The sequence below is a fragment of the Aulonocara stuartgranti genome (assembly GCF_965226115.1).
Source record: "Aulonocara stuartgranti genome assembly, chromosome: 10".
NCBI classification, from domain to species: domain Eukaryota; kingdom Metazoa; phylum Chordata; class Actinopteri; order Cichliformes; family Cichlidae; genus Aulonocara; species Aulonocara stuartgranti.
The window spans coordinates 26,710,244-26,730,759 of NC_138946.1; the positions used below are offsets into that span (position 1 = coordinate 26,710,244).

Sequence of the window (20,516 nt, forward strand, 5' to 3'; positions counted from 1 at the left end):
CTCCAGTCCAATACAATGTACCAGCTATGCGTGCACGTTTCACAGTGCCAGACAAATAAATAAAAATGTCTGCAAAAATCTTTGCTTTACACCTGATAGGTGAGGGTGGGTGGGCAATTTACCACAACACAAGTTGTTCTAATTGGACGCTTCTATCCTCTGACCAAGTGGTTTCTTCCAGGATAAGGTCGCCCGATCCCTATGTAGTTATGCGACTGGTTCTTATACAGCGCTACTACTACTTGAGCACACAAAGCTTTTTACACAACATGCCTCATTCACCCATTCATACTCAGATAAATGCATCGGAGAGAAACTTGGGGTTCAGTATCTTGCCCAAGGATACTTAAGTGTAGTTTATGATCAAGCAGAGCTAGTGCCTTCGCTGTCTGCTCCACTCCAGGGTCTGCCCATCTGCCTGCAGAGAGGTCTGTTGCCAGATGGTGGCACTGTAAAAGTATGTGCTAAAACCAGTTTTGTGAGCCAACTCTTGCTTGTGCTGTTGTTAGTCAGCCAGCTAGCGGTGGAGGAGAGCGAAGTTATAACATATAAAGATCTATAGTGAAACTGAGTGGTAAAAGTGGTTTTCACACAATTTCAGTCAAGTTAAATACATATGAGGTACATGTTTAACAAAGTTCTCCAATACTACGACTAAAACACCTAATGAGGGAAGATCTATTGGAAGAATAGCTCCATATAAAGCCTCACAGATATTGGGCTGTCACAGATATACTGAATCTCAGTATATGCCATCCTGTTATGTACAGGTATGAAAACATAATGCAGCAACAAAATAAATTTGGGATAATTTCAAAATGGTGCCATGACAGAATTTTTCCAGTAGGGGCTCCATTGTTTATGTTCCTCAGCACTGTCTAATGCACTTGAACCAAAGTAACACCACAGCTGAGGTAACTGTGGCTTTGTGGAAACTGGGGATGTATGCTTCAGTGGGAAATCTACACCCTAACTACATCGTAACTGCAATCCCCTCTGAAACTCTACCTTGTAACCTTCAGCATAACCCGATGTACACCTCCTCAGAATTGTAACTACATGATTCACGAGTCCGGAGCGGAATTAAAAACACGACATTCATTTAAGGTTATCGCGTGTTTTGTGAGCAAATGCTTTTGCATATTCGTAGTGTTTCCTCCCTTAAATGAAATATCTACTTTGCAAGTTGCCCTGTTGTCATCCGTTCTCGTAAAGTATAACCAAACTTTTGAGCGTTTGAGCCACTTAGGTGCTGTGTTTCCTGCCAGGTAAATGACGCTCCGCAACGTGGTGACATCATTCGGGGCGACTGGAATCGATAAGGGAATCGTTTGCAAAAATGGCAAAAATTCCAAGGAATCGAAACAGTGGGAACCGGTTCTCAACAAGAACCGGGTTTCGATACCCATCCCTAACCGTGATTGGCCTCTTGAGAACCATCAATTCCTCCTGTGCATTTCCAGCTATGTTTTTACCACAGTTTTGGGATTTATCAGTAAGAGATTAACAGCCATCATCCCAGTAATAATGAATAATAATCACTTCATCAGTATAAGGAATCACAAGTGACAAAAATTTTCTGGCCTTATGTGAGGTAATGTACAAAAAAAGTGAAAAAACTTGAGAGACAAATATGTTTTCTTCTGGGGAAAAACAACTAAACAAAACAACCTGACCACTAGAAAGAGTGGAGACCCAGGAGGGAAAAAAGTCTCAGCATTTTATTTGTTTCCATCGGCTGACACTTTATTTAACACGACCACATGGTGATAAACACATAATGCAGCAGCACAACAGAAATGCTGGCAATGACGTTCGCCACTTGCGTAGGTTACTTTGTAGGCTCTACAGAGATTCCTCACAGAAATCCAAATTAGACCAAAGTTGCTAACTTTTTTTGAACTACACTGTGGAGCAGCTCATGAACCAATTACCACAGCAAAGCAGGACTCCGCATCTGAAAAACAGGGCTGATGGCCTGTTGGTGGGAAAACACGAGATGGGCAAAACAAAAGTAAGATTATTGTCCACAGATTTAAAAAAACCGCAAAGCTAAAATGCGATGCTAAGTATATTTGGTTGGGCACTATGCCAAAGTAAAGTCTAAGTGTGGGAAACTCAGTATCAGCTGATATATTGATATCTGAATTTACTCCCTAACATTTGTATTGGCAATCAGCCAAAAACTCCAGGATCAGTCAGGGTATAGTTACATTGTTTTAATAAAGTTCCAGAAACGTATTTAATTATTGTCAAAGTCGAGGCTCGCTGAAGCCGTTTAAGCAGAATGATGTGGCCCGACATCTTACAACATCTCATATTTTTATTCAACTTGTCATCTGCTCGTGTATCTACTTGAGGATTAAATGTGCTTAAATATGCTAAATCTGTTAACGTGTAGCTAATGTCACTGCATGAACATGACATTGAAGCAATTTCCAATATTTTCTCAAAGCACATACAAAACAGGCATGACCACATATCATGGATTTGAATTTTTTTCGAAAAGAAGGAAAAAAAAAACATCGCAGCAGAGGTCCTAATACGTTTCAATAGGCAGGCGAAGAAACAGGCAACAGAGGAATCAAGAAATCAACTCCCAGACTAAAGCAACAGAAGTAAACTGGCTTCAACTCAAAACTAAAAACTCTGGTTTTACAGTTAGTGACATACCTGTAAGCTCATTTGCTGGTCATAAAAATCCCTTTCCTTCGCTGAGAGCCACAGCTTACCAGTGGTGCGAATGAGAATTTACCCTCCGGTGCTTCCATAGCGGTGGTAACGGTAGCAGTAGAGGGGGAGGACAGCACCATAGTAGAGCTCCTTAGAAGGGCTGCCGGGCCACGGCACAACCACACATATTCCGGGAAAGCGTGTCATCAGGCCGCTTAAGCCGCCCAAAGAATTGTCCATCTCACATGCACACACTAATCTATGCAGGGTCACTCAAGGTAATCCCTGTCGAGCACTCCTCTTTGATTGGCACTCACAGCAGCACAGTGAGATTTTTGGGCCCGTCAGATGGCCGGGCTGTACCAACTCAGCCGTCTCAGAGAGGGGTGAATATCTCTTTCTCTCGCTCTCGCTCTCAGAAGAACAGAAGAAAGAGGAAATGGAAAACGAGGAGGAGAAAAAAAGAGAGAGAGAAAAAAAGCAGCACACAGCAGATAAGCTGCCAGCGCTGACTCGGTCTCACTGAGGATTTTTTTCACTCAGCTTCACTCATTCGCCCTACATTCCACTGCTTTACTCTTGCTCACTCTTGTCCTTTTTCTTCCAACTCTAATGACTCACTCTGCTCACTTGAGCTGCAGTTGTTAAGGCACAAAAAGCTTAAAAAGTGCACTACGTCCTGATGTGCATTATTACGAATATTAATAATAATCCATTGTATATGGGGGGAAAAACAACACACTGAATTATTTAATGAACTGCCCTGAATCACAGGATGATGGGATTTTACTTTAGAAGTGACAAAAGAACTAAATATTTTCATTCCGAAGTGACAAAAATTACAAATTGCTCACACTTTGATGTTTTCTAGTGAGCTAAAAAAGTAGACCTGGGCTAGTTAAGTATCAATCAATGTTCATCAATCAGGTAAGGACCCTTTATAGTTCATCTGTGAATGAAAGAAGACTGTAAGAGCCATAATCACTCTGACAATTTAAAATCTTTTCAAAGAAAGGGCCATTTACTGTATACAGCCTTCTTTAACATCCACTGTTTGGAAAAGCAGTTCGGAATCTGCATCAATCAGCATCTGCAACAGAGCCGACTTGCTTATTATGCATGCAAGTAAAACGGTTAATGTAAACAGTATACAACAATCCACCACATCACATACCAGCGTCCACAAGTTAAACAAAAAGTGGTTTCAACAAGTCCAACCAATCATAAGCTCAGAAACTGGCGATACAGAAAGACATTTCTCTGCTCATAGTTGGCCTCATGTGTCACAGAAAAGTCAAGTTCTCTCTCAGCTGCTGGCAGCTTTTTTGCTTATGTAGAGAAATGGTCTACAACCAACCCATTGTACTGCACAGTAGATGTACGCCACAGAGACAGAATGTCCTGTACACAGACTATAGTGAACTGGGGAAAGTCCAACAGGGAGGAGAATAATCCAACAGAACGTGTTGGCTGACATTTGGCACTGATTTTAATCAGAGTTAGGAGATGGCTGCACTTAAAATGATGCAGCCAAGACAACAATCATATGTATGTCTCTCTAAAGGTTTCCTTTTAGCATCAACAAAGTTTACATTCCATATAATGACAGTGCTCGCACACTGAGGCTTCAAAGGAAGACGCGGCTCCGCTTTGTCTCTTTGCTTGATGCCGGGACAAGTAAGTCTTTTGAGAGACCCATGCGGCAGATGAAAGTAGCATCATCTCAAAAGAATTCCAGCTTACTCTGAATTATTCACAAAAATCTGGAATTATTTCATGTCTCTGAATCACTGTTCTGTATTTCTGCACAGCTTTTCAATCATACACCTCCTTTTTTACTCACTTTTCTTTTCTGTGTGTTCTAGCATTGCAGATTCAGCACTTAATAAGTAACTGCCACAATACATATAGTATTTTCTTTTCAAAAAATACATTAATATTAAATTAATGTATCTCCACTTTTAAAATAATTAATACAATTTTCAACAAAGCAGCACTCTTCATGGCTTTGCATGATGGTGATTCCATGCCAGAAAACAAAACTGCTGGCTAGATTAAAAATGAAGAGACGTTTTAATAAACTTGTTCATCTATACAGTGTTGTCTTTTAAGAATTTAAGAAACTTAAGTCAGACCAACAGTGTCAGGTTACCCAATCCTGGACGACATTTTTCACTGTCCAAACTTCACTGCACACTTTAATTTATATTTCAGTAACTCAGAGGTTATTTATATTTTATCGTGTGCAGATAGTGTTTGTGTCAAACTGAACCCATATTGTAATAATCTCACTACTCGTAGCTTAAGTGGGCGATCGTGGCTCAAAGAGTTGGCAGTTCTTCATGTAATCGGAAGGTTGCCGGTTCGAGCCCCGGGTCGGACAGTCTCGGTCGTTGTGTCCTTGGGCAAAACACTTCACCTACCACCTACTGGTGATGGCCAGAGGGGCCGATGGCGCGATATGGCAGCCTCGCCTCTGTCAGTCTGCCCCAGGGCAGCTGTGGCTACAACTGTAGTTTGCCTCCACCGGTGTGTGAATGTGAGAGTGAATGAATAGTGGAATTGTACAGTGCTTTGAGGCCCCCCGAAAAGCGCTATATAAATGCAATCCATTATTATTATTATTATTAAGTAAATGTCAACCCTGCTTTCAGGTTGCTCTCTCTGGCCCTTGAAGACTGCGAGCAAAGCAGAGTCTGGGGTGTGGTCCTTGTGTAATATATGTAGCATATGTGTATATTTATCAGCTGTCAGTCTGATGAGAAATGAAACAGGTGTGTAAGAGTAAGACGAAGGCAGTGCTGCAGACTGTGAAATAATGACATGTCATGGCCAGATGAAAACGCTGTGCCCATCCATAACAATGGTTTTAATATAAGGCCAAGTGACATACTGTATAATTTGTTATTTCCAGTGCTTACAGGGTGTTTTACTGCTAAAGTTGACCTAATTTCCTATTAATAAAAGAAGCCTGTGAAAGACAAATCCATCATCGTGTTACTGACACTAGTAAAAAGAAAATAAATAAAACACATGAACTCTGTAAATCTTGGGTGAATCAGGTTGGTTTGATTTAAGTGGGGGTGTGATTTAAAGGTCTGGTTTAAGTGAGGGTGCTCCCTGTACAGCATGCAGAAGAAAGGATGCACAGCACCCTGTGGCCCACTGAATTCACCGCACCTATGCTGCTCTCACATTACACAGAGATTTGGTTGGTTAGACCATTAAGACTCTTTAATGTCTGATCCCAGTGTATCAGACATTTAGGGCTGCAGTACCAGTGTGAAAATAGCGACATCACATTTTTAAAAAGTGTTTGATTTACCTGGTTCCTCCTCCGTCTTCCATAGTTTCGCCTCACCAGTGTCTTGTAGTTGTTGTTCTTTTTGGTCAAGTAGTAGTATAGGACACAATCAGCAACACACTGAAACAGGAATATCAAATTTAAGAATTTCCCGTTCTTAAACCTGGTTTATTATTATCAACTATCTATTTTTTCCCTAACAGATTATGTTTGTTTTTCAGCTGAATTGTCCAAATTGTAGGGCATATTAAAAGGTGGAAAAGGTTTGAAATTTATTGCAGTCTTATTTGTTTTAACATAAAAAATCCTGGATGTGTTATGCTTTTTATATCCACTGTAAGTGTACAAAGAAGTCTGCTTTATAGACATCACTTCATTTATTTTTTATTTACTTTCTAACACCAACTTGTTTTTATTTGCTGATGGAAGCTTTTTCATTTTATTCATCATTTTATTCTATTTTGTGATGCAACTGTATTTGCTTTTTAGGGCCTGAGCACAAAATGTTCAAAGGCCCTATTGTATCTGTTCTGTTTATTATTATTATTTTATGTCTTTGAACACCTTTTTGAGGCTTTATAATGCAAAAAAAAAAATCATAAAATTTTGCACATGTGTAAGGTCTGGTGAAAATGTACATATTTTATTGGATTCACATACAGAGAGCAGGAAATGGCTCAATGGCGTCACTTATGATAGTACAACCAGCGCATGGTTTGAGCTACATGAATGAAATTTGGTACACATGTGTAACATGCCAAGAGGATCAAAAAAGTCTGGGGGCGTTCAGCAAAATTTGACCACATCACGCTTGGAGGTACACCAGAATGGGAGGGCCCTCTCATTGCTGCTTGCAGCTTTAATTATTTCTATTTTTTCTATTTTATTATTCCATGCATCTACTAATTTTTTTGTTTTTGGTAAATGTATTGATTCTTTCACAGGGCCCATCTCCCAGAGCAGTCAAAGCACTCCATACTTTTATTTTGCCGGGTATTATTTGTATTATTGTATTACTTATTATTGGCTTATAAATCATCTTTCAAGCACTCTGAACTACACTGACCTGCATATAAAGTGCCATACATATAAAATTTGATTGATTTGCAGACCTACAAAAATAGGAACTAAAATGAACACATAAATTTCTTACAAAAGATCAGAATAAGCAGTCTTATGACAAACACTTTAACTGCAGTTTACCTTTCTTTCAAGATAGGAGGCAATCAGGCCAAAGTTCTTGGGGTGTTGGACAAACCTGCACAAACAATCCACAGATTATTCATGTGCCAAAACCACAAGAGCAAGCTAGCATTAAGTCCCATAAACCACATCTGAAGTACAGGGAGACATTGCGACTGTAACATCTTGTGCCACCAGCAAAACAAAAACAACTCACTTCTCCTTGAAGATCTCCTTTTCGTGTTCGGTCCAAACATTCATGAACTGCCGGGCTTTGTACACCTTCATTGGGTCGTCCATCAAGCCGTTCATGTTAATGAACTTCACTCGCCTCTGCTCAGAGTCATACATCATGGGTGGGATGACTGACAGCTGTCTCATCTGCTTCTCGTTGTTCTGTGGAACACAGACAAAGCAGCCTCTGTTACCCCTCTTAACCAATACACCACCTTACAGCTTACTCATGAAGATTATGTGCTTTATGATTTGAGGTGATGTAGTAAGGGAGATAAAAGAGACATCTCTCCCTCTCCAAATACACAAAAACCTAGACACTTTTCAAACAGGCAGTGTTTGAACTATGTGAGTTCGAGAGCCTCCTTTTACAGTTTCACTCCTTTTTGCTTAACCAGCTGTTTCGGTTGTTTCAGTTTCACATTAAAAGCATTATACCACAAAACCAGTGATGCTTTTATAGTGAAGCAGTTACAGAAAGACTAGTGTGGTTACCGCAGAATCAGCAGAACTCATTATCATCTAAATATTTCTACTTTCTGTTTGGCGCAATGGGGGGTAAAAAAAGAAACCCTCAGAGGGCCAGAGTGGCTGAACTGGTTACAGCTGCTCATGACTGTGGCATAGGAACCTCATAGCACATTTCAAATTATGTCCACTTAATACCCACCTCCTGCTCAGAAAGCCCATCTATGATTTCAGAAATCTCATGTTCGCTTCTTGCAATTGTTGCAGACAGACCTGTTCCCCTTTGTCCAACCCTGTGAAAAAGCAGAGTTATAAATGTTACAATATTGATCATTTATTTCAAATGTTATCAATATAATGTTAAAAAAAAAAGAAAAGAAAAAAGAGAGTAATCCATAACATCTGTATAGAACCTAGCTGACATTGACACCCTTTAAGAACAAAAAAACAAAAAATAAACCTCCAAACTCAGGGACAAATTGCTGAGAAAGGGAAATTTTGGACTTTCAAAGCCCTCTTCAAGATCAAAGTCCTTGTGCCCGTTATTAATGAAGAAAACAGTCTCCCTGAACAGTTATTACTGGCTTCCTCCTTCACGGTCTAGCAGTCTACATGAATAGCGCTGACATAAAAACTCTTATGTGGATATTTCAATTAAAGCACAAAGCGCCAGCTACAGGAACAACCAGACTCTGGACCCTGACCCCGTCTCAAACCCAGAGAGCCAAAGTAGGCCATTACATACCACCAAATGCCCTCCATTTAAGAGATCGCTGAACAGGCCTCTTAAAGACAGAAAAGGCAATTTTAACATCTAGGTGTAGTGCCAGTTCTTGTTGTTAATGTATCAAATCCCTGCGAGAGTGAAAATTCACAGTGGCGCCTTCAGTTTTAATCACATCCAGCGTACACTATTCCTTTTTTATGATTTTAACTCACGCTACGTGTTTTGATCAGACTCCATGCATGGCCAGAATGACTCCTCGCTACACAGTACAAGCAGCCATGTGGACTTCACTCTGAATGTAACCGCAAGCATTTCACAGATCATTAAATTGATTGGTGAAAAGAAAATTGATCAAAACTGAAAATAAAACCAATTACTTTCAGTTTAACCCTAATCTGTATGTTGACCTCTTTAAACCAAATCCTCACTTTGCGAAGTTCAAAAGGCATCAGTGTGTTTGTGAAAAAAGTACCAAAAATATCTAATCATATGTCTCTGGGTTGTTGTTTTTTTTTACATTTTTACCTCTGGAAGCGTTCCTGCTGCTCTCTCTGCTTGCGGATCTCGGGGAATTGCCTTTCATAGTACTCCCGTGTTCTGCTCTCCTTGGCTTTGCGTCTAGGGTTGTTCTCCATTCTTTCCACCTTCTTCTCCCATGCTTCCATCAGCTGGTCATAACGCTGGCAGATCTTCTGCTCCTGTGTACACAGCATGAAACATGCACGACTACATCAAGAGGGGGTTAAGTTAAACTTCAGGGATATCAGTGTGTCCACTCAGGTTACACAAATAATCGAGCTCCTCCAGCGTGGTACATCAATACAAGCAGCAGCTCCCAACACAGTCTGAGGAGTGTGGAGGAGATACCAGCAGATGTGCTGTTACACAATGAGAGCCAAGCAGGGCTGAGCAGACTGCTGCTGAACATCAGAACTGGAAGACCACTACTGGCGCCCTGTTCTCATTGCAAATGAGAGCAGGTTCACATCGAGCACATGGGACTGACATGAAAAAGACTCAATGGTGAACGTTACACTGCCTGCAACACCATCTGTCTTTTGAGAGTTTGGACTGAAAACAAGCACATGAACTCAGACTCATCTGTACTGGTAAATGTCAGCGGCGTTACCGATCACCTACTCCCCTGGGATTATATCAGAGGGGTTCTCTACATCCACATCCCTGCCTGGATGTGATAGGCCTGGATTTCCGCAACACAGGTATCTCATGAGTGTTTCTCCAGACTCCTCGGTGTCGTCTTAAGTTATTAAAATCGGGGGAAAGGATCCTTTATATTGTGCTGTAGTGTACCATTCACCTGCTCCAAACAGCATGACAAAAAGGATTTTAGTGACTTTTTTTAAATCATCCACCCTAAAACCGTTGACTGGTTGTAGTCAAGGATTTTTATCATCCATACTGATAATGACTCTGGACACTTTTAATTTTATCCAGCCCAACTGTCCTTTGGAACTCGTTTTTACTTTGGGTCTGTCCGTTGATTCTCTCTGTTCTGAGGACATTTTTATTTCCAACCACTGCAGTGTTATTTTTAATTTATCTGTGACTGTGACCCCGTCTTCAGCTCACTATGAGGTCTGCTCTTATTAAAATCATCTACTGCCAGCACGTTTTCTGAGGCTTTAATTTATTTTTATTCTCTTATAATGATGTAGATATCCTAATGGATCATTTTAATGTATATAAGATTTTAATTCTTTTTATCTTTCTGTTGTTTTAGTGTAACACTGAGGGCCATGGGAGCACTGCAATTTCAAATTCCGGTCTATTATCTGTACATATGGTTTTTGACAATAAAGCTGACTTTTGATTTAACTTTATTAACATTGCCTTTCTATTTTAGACTATATCTATCCTTTTAAAACAAGATCAGTACCAGTTTTACAGTCCTCTGCTACACCTACTGCTCCTATACTCTTAAATGAGGACTGTCAACGTTATCTTTCCTTTTTTGTTGATAAAGTCAGAAATGTAAGAAATAATATCTTTTCCTCAGCATCTATGTTGATGGTTCCCACACCAGCTCGGCCAGTTATCTTACGCAGCTTTGCAGCAGTAACTTTACCTGCTAGCGAAGCTTATTGGTACAATGAAAGCCTCTTCTTGCTCTCTGGACATTTTACCTACATCTTTGTTGAAAAATGTCTTACAGTGCATTAGTTCCAGTGTGCTCACTATTGTCAATGTTTCACTGGCCTCCAGTAAGGTACCTACTGATTTCAATGTTTGGCAATTTTTTTTAAAGAAACTTGATTATGGAACCTCTAGTTTTACTTTATATGCACATCAAGTCTCTGGTTCGCTCCTGTTTTTATCATCTAAAAAATATTGCCAAACTAAGATCCATTGTGTCACGTCCTAAACTGGAAATGATCATTCATGCTTTGGTTTCATCACGATTGGATTACTGCAATGCACTGTATACATGTCTTAGCAAAGCCCCCAAAGAACGCTTGCAAGTTCTTTAAAATGCTGCTCTTGATATAGCTATACTGGCTTTCGGTCTACATCAGAGTGAAATTTAAGATTCTTTCACTCACTGAGAGCTCTTCGTGGACAGGCACTAGGTTATATCAGAGGACTTCTGTACCCATAGGTCCCCGAGGTCCTGTGACCAGGGTCTGCTGATGATGCCCCATACTAAGCTGAAAACAAAGGAGACAGAGCCTTCTGTTCAGTGGCCTTCAGACTCTGCAGCTCTCTTCCTTTGGACTTGACTGTACAGTCTCTTTTAAAAGCCAGTTAAAAACATCTCTCTAAATCTGCTTTTATTCATTTATTTATTTATTTATTTTTACATTGTTGGCTCTTGTGAAGCACTTTGTGATTTTATATCCTGAAAGGTGCTATATAAATAAAGTTTTACTTACTTAACCCTTCTTGGCACTTATGGGTATGCCATGCTGGAGGAGCTACACTGCTTATGCAACCTGAATGGGCAGCTCATCCTATCAGCATTGACAAGGACATCAGCAAAAATCGCAAATAGAGAAAAATTACTCAGGAGAGAGCAATGATCTGTGGCCAACACCTCTACAACCATTCCTTTTTTTATCTTGTTGCATTTCTAGTGCTCCTGATGTTACTTTCATTTGCAACAGACATGGTTTATGCTTCCTTATACCTGAAATTTAACCGACCTTGTGTTGGATTGTGAGAATCAAGTGTTCCCTTCATTCTTTTAAGCAATATACACCACATTTTAAGGAAGCACCTGCAATCTCCAAACAAAAATTAAGTTTTTATATCTGGCTCTGCAGAATATGTGAAAGAGATATTTAATCTGGATGGCATTGCCTTGACATCCAGTATTTATGTGAGGAAACTTTCAACTAGGACCAGTACTCTAACTCAACACCGTCTTCTTTTATCATGCAATATTGTCAAAAGCTGTCTCTAAAAGTGCAATAAGTGCTAAAAAAAAGTAGTACCAACATTTACTGTCTTTTACTGGCCGATTGTCCTAGAAGCTGTTGTGAACTGTTGCAATATAATGTAATGACAGTAGGTTACGCTCTCAATGGATTTTAATTGTAACGATCGTGTGATGTAAAGTAACACTCCCCAACACAGATTTATAATTAATTCAAATAACAAAAATGCACCAAATCTGGTGGATCATAACAGCATTGCTGTTAAACACCAGCAAAAATCTCTGTGCCTTTAAAAAGTCTGGCTCATTCGCCAGGAACTGCACTCAAACATTTTTGAACAAACAAAGGCAACAACTCAGTTTGTTGGGGCCAACCCAAACGCTGCTACACCAGTGGACAGATGAGGCAAAACAGATGCAAATAATGTTAAAGGTTAAAAAGTTGAAGAAAAAAAACCCCAAAAAACCCCCAATGATTGTGATTTTACATGCAGTTAAGCGTGTGTTTATTAGCACATGTGTTATTTGACCAGTCACTGAAACCTGTGTTGTACTTTATCATTGAAAGGGAGTGAGAAAGTAAACATGGCGACAGACGGGCTGAAGTGAAAGCAGAAGAGTTCACTGAGTACAAGCTGCTCGGGAACTCGTGTCGGTTGTGCGGTTTGTGTCTGCCTTTGACATTACTTATTTCAGTATCCTGACCCACGCACAAGCTGCTCCCATCCACCAATTCTATCTACAAATAAGGTTCAAAAGCTCATTGCCTCTTTGTTTTAGTTGTTATTAACACACACAGGTACCATATATTTATTAGTAACTGTGGAGGGAAAAAAGGATTTGTTTGTAATAATTTCCAAAATTGTCACAGTTAAAATGTTAAGTTACGATCTGGAAAGACTGCAGGACAATATAGCCTCATTTCCACTTTGTGCAGCGATAGACAAACAATTCACCTTCCTCTTGGCATGTAGCCATGTGCACTCTGCCATTGTTCAGAGTCCAAAAGCCTGTCTGACACAGAGGGAAAGGTGGGACTCACTGAGCCACTGCCACTGCCACACACACACACACACACACACACACACACACACACACACACACACACACACACACACACACACACACACACACACACGTGTTTCCACATAGCTTACGTTTGAAATATTTAAATAAATGGTAACTGATAAGAAAGACCAAGAATTGGCCAGCCGTTTCTAAGAAATGGTCTTTGATGTGACAATATTTATTATTCTGTTACATAAAAAAAGCATTTATTGGCTGCCACAGTGAACAAACAAGGGAAAACAAGATGTTTCCTGTTCTGTAAATACATCAGTACATTATTTTTATTAGCCATTAGCACAGCTCAAGGGACAACAATGCTGGTCTACTGACCACAGGCCTGACACTCAGATAACAGATGCAGAACTGCTTGCTGATGTTCACTGGAAAAATGAGTCAGAGTGAGGTGCGCTGGATAACTCGTAGAGTTTCCAACAGATTTTTATCTGTTATGTTTGTTACAAATGCTCAAACTCTAGTTAACATACAGGATACTTAGTTAACTTAATTTCAAAAGGTTTTCTTACCAACATGCTAATGTTGATTGTTAATGGCAACAGTTCCAACAGTTTTTTTGGAATAAAGATTACAAAACGCTCGATCTGCTCCCTTTTTTGTGAGATGTTGTTTAAAATTTACTGTAAATATGAAAAAACGGACAGGATTATTCCATCATTTTCCTCTTCTGGCCTGTCAAAGTCTGATTTGAAATGAAATTTGCACGAGAGTTGAATGGGGCAGATGGGTTATGTATAGGGTTGGGCGATTGGACGAATATATTGACTACAGCCTATCGTCAATTGTTTTTACAAGGGCGATTTATTTATGTATTTGCCCATGAGTAAGTTTGCTAATAATGATGGAGCTAATAGAAGCAGTAAACAGAAAAAAAAATAAAAAAATAAATAATAGTGCTGTTTTAACAGCACCATCTTTCATCTGCGAGTAGATACACCGTCCTCAGAGTGTGCCCAAATGCAGTGATTCATTTACTCAAACTCATAACAGAAAGAAAGAAAGGTAGTAGCCTATTTTCAGAAAAAAACATTCAGATGGTGGACACATACATGCTAATGCAAGTTAGTCATGTTTCAGTCCTTTGCTCGCACTATACGTCAGCGGCACACCATTTTGGTTACATCCTTAAGTTGTGCCGCTGACGTATAGTGCGAGCAAAGGACTGAAACATGACTAACTTGCATTAGCATGTAGTCTTTCATTGGTTTAAAGCCAAAGAAATCCCAAATTGGCGACTTTATATATCCATGTTTGGACTTCTTCTGTGTTGTAAATCGGTCCGTGCATAATTACATTGCTCCACCCATCAAAAAGTCTGCGCATGCGTGAATATATCGCCCATTGTCGATTATTGGACAATGGACGATGGATTGTTGGTTGGCAAATTTTTAAATATCGCCCAACCATAGTTATATACATAAAAAAGTCCCTTCTCCCCAGCAATGCTCTCCATGTAGGTCTTAAAATAAATTTTGGGGAAACAAAATTCATTAGAGCCATGAAACAGATTTCGACCAAAACAGGCGCAGCTTGATGACATCATTAACATGTGGTATCGCGATAGAGCGGTATAGTCAAAAGCTCTATTGTTGGCCAAATTTATATAGTTTCTATCGTATATCATTTATATCGCCCACCCCTATGACTAACCTCATACTGTGGCTGGATTAGGGCTGTTCGATATAACGATATATATCGGATGACAATATAAAAACGTCTATCATTTCCTATTACGCTATCTTTTCTTTCGTGGTGTCGTAAACTAAACTGTTTACAGCAATATTTTTCATCGTTTTGACAGTCACTGTAGTGGCTATATTAATTTCTTAAAGCCTCTCTTTCTCTTATATTTAATATAACCACACTATGGACGGACAAGTGCCTGTTTTTACGTGTTGTCATTAGCAACAATGACGGTAAAACCATTGCCTGGCTCCGCTGTCCGCTTGTTTGTTTTCCACGTAAACCTTTCACAATAAAGTTCAAGATCCTGTTGAGACTTTTCAGAATAAACTGAATCAAATGAAAGAGTATGCAGAGAGTTTACGGATGAGAAGCAAAAAAAAAGAGCCGTCAGGTGCTAAAAAATAAACCTTAGACTCAAACTTTGAAAGAAAGTGGTGGCCGTTACAACTTATGTCTAAAAATGTATAGTTTCATGCATCAGTTAAAACACTCGAATCCAGGTAAAGGACGCCCAGCTGGAAAAACTAAACGCAAGTCGAGTTGCCTGAGATTCACAGAATTTACAGAAAATATTACATTTTTGTGATTTATATCATTGTCAGGACGATAAATGTCTTATATCGGGATATGAGATTTTTGTCATATCGCACAGCCCTAGGCTGGATTATCTCAGTTGTTCTCCCCTACTGAAGTTTGGTCCATTTATAGTAATTTTCCACGCAATTGCATTTGTCAAAAAATCACATCGGGAAATTTTATCAAGTGGAAAAAAGTTAGCGTTCATTCTCCAGGTTCACTGTGTTATGCTTTGTTATGCTAACATAGCTGTGTCGCTAACGATCACTAGCACAGCAGTATATACCATATACCATGTTTTCATGGATGCCTGGATATTAAACTTAATTGTTACACCTGGTAAAGCAGCTACGCTGATCATTTTATTAAAGATGGAAGAATTTAGACAGTTTTTAACTCTCAGTGATGCCACAGTGTTCGTTTGACTTTGGAACCAGAAGCAGACGGAGTTTTGGGCCCACTCTCTTATGCTTTGTTATGCTAACATAGCTGTGTCGCTAGCAATCACTAGCACAGCATTATATACCAGCTAGTCCGACTTCAGTAACCCTACAAACATTACTGCCGTGTAGTTTTCTGTCTTCATTTATTTTGGAAGTGATAGCAGGGCTGTACGTTTTATTTTTGCCCAGAAATCTCTCAGAACATGGTATATCATGTTTAGGTAACTAGCGAAACTAGCGAGCTAACTTTCTGCTAACTTCTAACTCCGTTAAATTTAATAAATTCTGTTTTCATGGATGCCTGGATGTTAAACTTAATTGTAACACCTGGTAAAGCAGCAACACTGATCATTTTTATTAAAGATGAAAGAATTTACACAGTGTTCGTTTGACTTTGGGACCTGATGCGGACGAATTTTTGGACCCAGATTACTATGAGTCGTGAGGCTCCTGACTACGGTAGCCATAACGCTCAGACAATCCATCAAGTGGTGTGGCTTTGTAGCTTAGCAAAGTCCTACTAAAACATTTTTTGACAGATTTTTGAGCGCCGTGTACCACTTAAAATTGGTTCGAGGTCAATAAACACAGCCAGAATTCATAGATAAGGCACACCAGATTATAAGGCGCACTCCTGATTTTTGAGAAAATTAAAGGATTTTAAGTGCGCCTTATAGTGCGGAAAATACGGTACCCTTTTTAAACTTTGTCCAAATTGGAAGTCTCAATTATTAAACTTTCATGAGTAAGATAAAATGCTAATTTGCTTCACTATAACCTTCTATATTTAACTACAGATAATTACAAGAGTTTCTTTTAAAGAAAACTATTAAAAAAATATTTAAATTAAATGTTCACCAAGGTTCAGCATTTATTAGTCAGTCTAATAAAATGGACCCCGTAAAACTGTCGGATGTTCTGATACAAACTTTAAAACCTGAATAAATGTTTTGTTATTTGTGTCATGTATTGCTTCAAGATTCAATTCAATTCTTTTTCATGTAGATAGCGCCAACTCACACCAACTGTCGCCTCAAGGCGGTTAATATTTTAACATAAAGACCCTGCAATAATGCAGAGAAGACCCCAATAATCAAGATGGCTCCCTCTGAGAAAGCACTTGGTGACAGTGGGAAGGAAAAACTCCCTTTTAACAGGAAGAAATGTCCAGCACAACCATACTTAGGGAGATACAGCCATCTGTTGGAACCAGTTATGTGTGAGTGAAGGAAGACAGGACAAAAGACACGTTGCGTCTTAGGGCTCAATATGTCAAGACTATCTCAATACTATTTAGCTTTACATAAGCAAAGAATCTAGCACATATAAAAAAACATTTATCACAATGTGCTTATATCACATCAAGTTCAGCTCAGGTCATCTAAGGACAGTCACATACGTTATGGATGTCACACTAACCATGGAAATACGGGATGCTATTTGAGCTGTATCCATAACAATGACACAAATAAATGTACAAGGACACTTACCCTTTGCTTACGTGCATGGTTCCTCCTCTTAAAAAACAAAATCAGCTTCTTCCTCATGACTTGGTTTCTGAAAGTAAACAGTTGCCAAAAATCAGTCACTATTTTTAAAGTATTACCAAAACAAAAAAACAAAAACAAAAAAAAACAACTTTAGTTTCAACAGAGCAAGAGTTGCCTTTAGCTGCTACCTTTAAGAATTACAAAATTCATTGATGCAATAAGCTCAAATTCTGTTCCAGCACACTACCAAACACTTTATTTGTGTAGCAAATACAAAATACTGATAAGTATTCTGTTTGCACATGATGGTGGGGAAAGAATAGCGAGTGCGCCGACCCTGAATGTGCAACCTGTGCAGCAGATTCACACAGAAGTGGGCCCTGTCCTGATAAAAGCAGAGCCAGATGGGCTGCTCTCAAGGTACACAGCGATAAGGGTTTTGTCCCAGACGACACGACCTTCAACCCAACGCAACCTGCTTTAAACACACCCAATGCAGGCACATACACACATTTTCTCACTTCCTTTCTTGCTCTCCTTGGTGTCAGTAGGCCAGTTCAATGAGGTGACTCAGCATTAAGATTAGACTGACTTATCAGCGGGTTTATCTCGCCATGGTCAATATTACAGCCACTGCTGTCCTCAGCTCAGAGGCTTCTTATACTGATACCGAGGCAAGCATCAGATCCTGTACTTAGGATATTTATTAAATCTATTTGTAAAAAAACAACAACAAAGAAACATGGACACTCACGTCTTGATGTTGTCATGGTACACCTTTGTGTCTGACGGCTGGTTATACAAAGGCTAAAAAACAAGAGGGGAAAAAAAAACCCAACAGACCAGCAACAGATGGTGGATTAATTATTAGCCAACAGACAAACTGTAACACTACTTCTTAAACAAAGCTTATGTAAGGTCAAAAATCTTAACCATTAAACTACTTACCAGCTCAACCTTGGGACCAAGGCCTTCTAATATTTTATGGGCTTCTTCAGCTTTTTTCTAGATCGGGGAAAGAAAAAAAAAAAGATTACAACAGGAGACTAAAAAAGAAACAGCAGGAACACACCATCTTCAGATATGGATGTTTATGTTGATTCTGAGACATTTTGCCAGCACAGCATTAAAAGGAAGGTTCAGTTAAAATAGAGGGGGCAAATGTTTTTCCTTTCTCAAGTGAAGTACTGAACTATGGCCACAACCATAATCTTAAGACTAAACTAAACAAAAATGTTTAACAGACACGTGTTTGATTATTTCAGATGTATTCAGTTGGCTTGACATATAATCTTCCTCCATTAATTAATTCAAAAAGCAAGAAATTGCAAAAGCCTGAAAATACAAAAAAACGAAATAAATATAAGAGTGAGAACTCCCACTGAAGTGTAAATAATAGTGCAGTCAAGGCAGTATTCTTGGATTGCTGCAGTCTGTCAGCTTTTTCAAGATCATTAGGGACATACCAACTCTTCATTTTCACATTTCACAAACCCCCATCTGTAGACTGAGATAAACAACCACAGCTGCCAGACTAAATGCTATGTGCAAAGCCTGAGCAGCTTTACAGCCTAAAGGGTTAATGGTTGACTGAGAAGGGAAGGCGTGTCCCAGCGCTCTCCTACCACAACACTTTCTGACACACATGAACTCCAGTGACCTCTGTAAACACATCCTCACTTGCTGCACTGTTGTTCAACTGAAATACACATAATGAGGCTTACCTCCGCCCTTGAATGAGATTAATATATTCTTAACTGATACAAAGAATCACATCTTCTGTTTGATAAACAGATTCGGCACTTAAAAGAAGCATCATTTCTAGTCCCATTAACTTCAAAACACAATGCTACAACCACAAAATATTCCATCTTCTTCTAACAGATGATGCATATAAACGGGGGTGAGGAGAGTCAGCAATAACAGGAACCGTTCAGATATCATCAGTTGGTTACCACAGCTTAGATACTACAGAAAGTGATTAGTGGGAGTGAAATTAAACTCCAAACCCATCAGCTAACAAAAAGAATTACTTAATTTGAGGGTGGAGACTGTCACGGGTTGGCTGGTGTCATTGGTGGTTTTAACACTTGCTCACAGCTTATTGTGGCACGATTTTAAACAGAAAAAGTAATGTTGTTCTCCCAGCTCTGCAGACACTGTTTGCAATTATTCAAGATAATAAACTAACAGAGACCAGAGAGCAAAGAACCAATGCTACTTGCAGGCGTGTCTTTGTGTTTGCATGAGACGACTAACCCTGTTTTCGTCGTAGATGATTTGGACTATGCTGCGGTGCTTGTGCTCCACCGGGGGAGGAGTCACTGGCTTTTCGGGCTCCACTGGCTTTGCTGCTTCCTCTTCAAGTTGTTGCTAAGAGACAACAAGAACACATGAATTTTTGACCTATGGCACACAAGATCAGAATAACAATGTGGAGTGGAGAGACTTATTTCATCTATGCATGACCATACAGAGCAGATTGTGAAAAAACACAGACCCATAAACAGTGTAGTGATCTGATCCCGGCATCTCATATATGAGGACCATGCAGGTATTGTCAAATTATTCCCTGCAGGCGTTTTTGTGTATAAGGCTGAAGGTTTCTGCCACTGGGGCTAGGGCTGTGCGATATCACCAAAATCTCATATCCCGATATAAAACATCTATCGTCCGATAACGATATAAATCACAAAAAATGTAATATTTTCTGTAAATTCTGTGAATCTCGGATAGGTGAAGTGTTTCCAGCTGGGCGTCTTGTACCTGGAGTCGAGTGTTTTAACCGATGCATGAAACTACACATTTTTAGGCATAGGTTGTAACGGCCGCCGTTTTTTTTGTGAGTATTTATTACACGACGTGCTGCGGGGAAAGCCTGTTCTAACATTTGAGTCTAAGGTTTATTTTTTAGCACCTGACAACTCTTTTGCTTCTCATCCGTCAATACTCTGCATACTTTTTCACGTGATTCCGTTTATTTTGAAAATTCTCAATAGGATCTTGAGCTTTATTGTGAAAGGTTTATGTGGACTGGAAAATAAACAAGCGGATGGTGCGATGGTGTTACCGTCGTTGTTGCTAACGACAACCCATAAAAACAGGCGCTTGTCCGTCCGTAGTGTGGTTATATTAAATATAAGAGAAAGAGAGAACTTTAAGAAATTAATATAGCCACAACAGTGACCATCAAAACGATGAAAAAAAACATTGCCATAAACAGTTTATTTTGCGACACCACGAAACAAACGATAGC

General features: G+C 39.4%; 1 protein-coding gene across 6 annotated transcripts in view; it reads right to left on the reverse strand.

Annotated features, from left to right (window-relative positions):
- The window catches only part of ncor1 (nuclear receptor corepressor 1), a 62,145-nt gene that overhangs the window by 31,084 nt on the left and 10,545 nt on the right, over nucleotides 1-20,516 (reverse strand). For all 6 annotated transcript variants that reach the window (XM_082549515.1, XM_082549512.1, XM_082549514.1 and 3 more), the window contains exons 6-14: nucleotides 19,520-19,633; nucleotides 18,209-18,265; nucleotides 18,015-18,067; nucleotides 17,261-17,327; nucleotides 9,114-9,286; nucleotides 8,064-8,154; nucleotides 7,377-7,555; nucleotides 7,181-7,235; nucleotides 5,999-6,097 (exon numbers count right to left, since the gene is read on the reverse strand). In XM_082549515.1, the coding sequence (XP_082405641.1) occupies nucleotides 5,999-6,097; nucleotides 7,181-7,235; nucleotides 7,377-7,555; nucleotides 8,064-8,154; nucleotides 9,114-9,286; nucleotides 17,261-17,327; nucleotides 18,015-18,067; nucleotides 18,209-18,265; nucleotides 19,520-19,633 (888 nt within the window). The remainder of the gene's footprint in view (nucleotides 1-5,998; nucleotides 6,098-7,180; nucleotides 7,236-7,376; nucleotides 7,556-8,063; nucleotides 8,155-9,113; nucleotides 9,287-17,260; nucleotides 17,328-18,014; nucleotides 18,068-18,208; nucleotides 18,266-19,519; nucleotides 19,634-20,516) is intronic.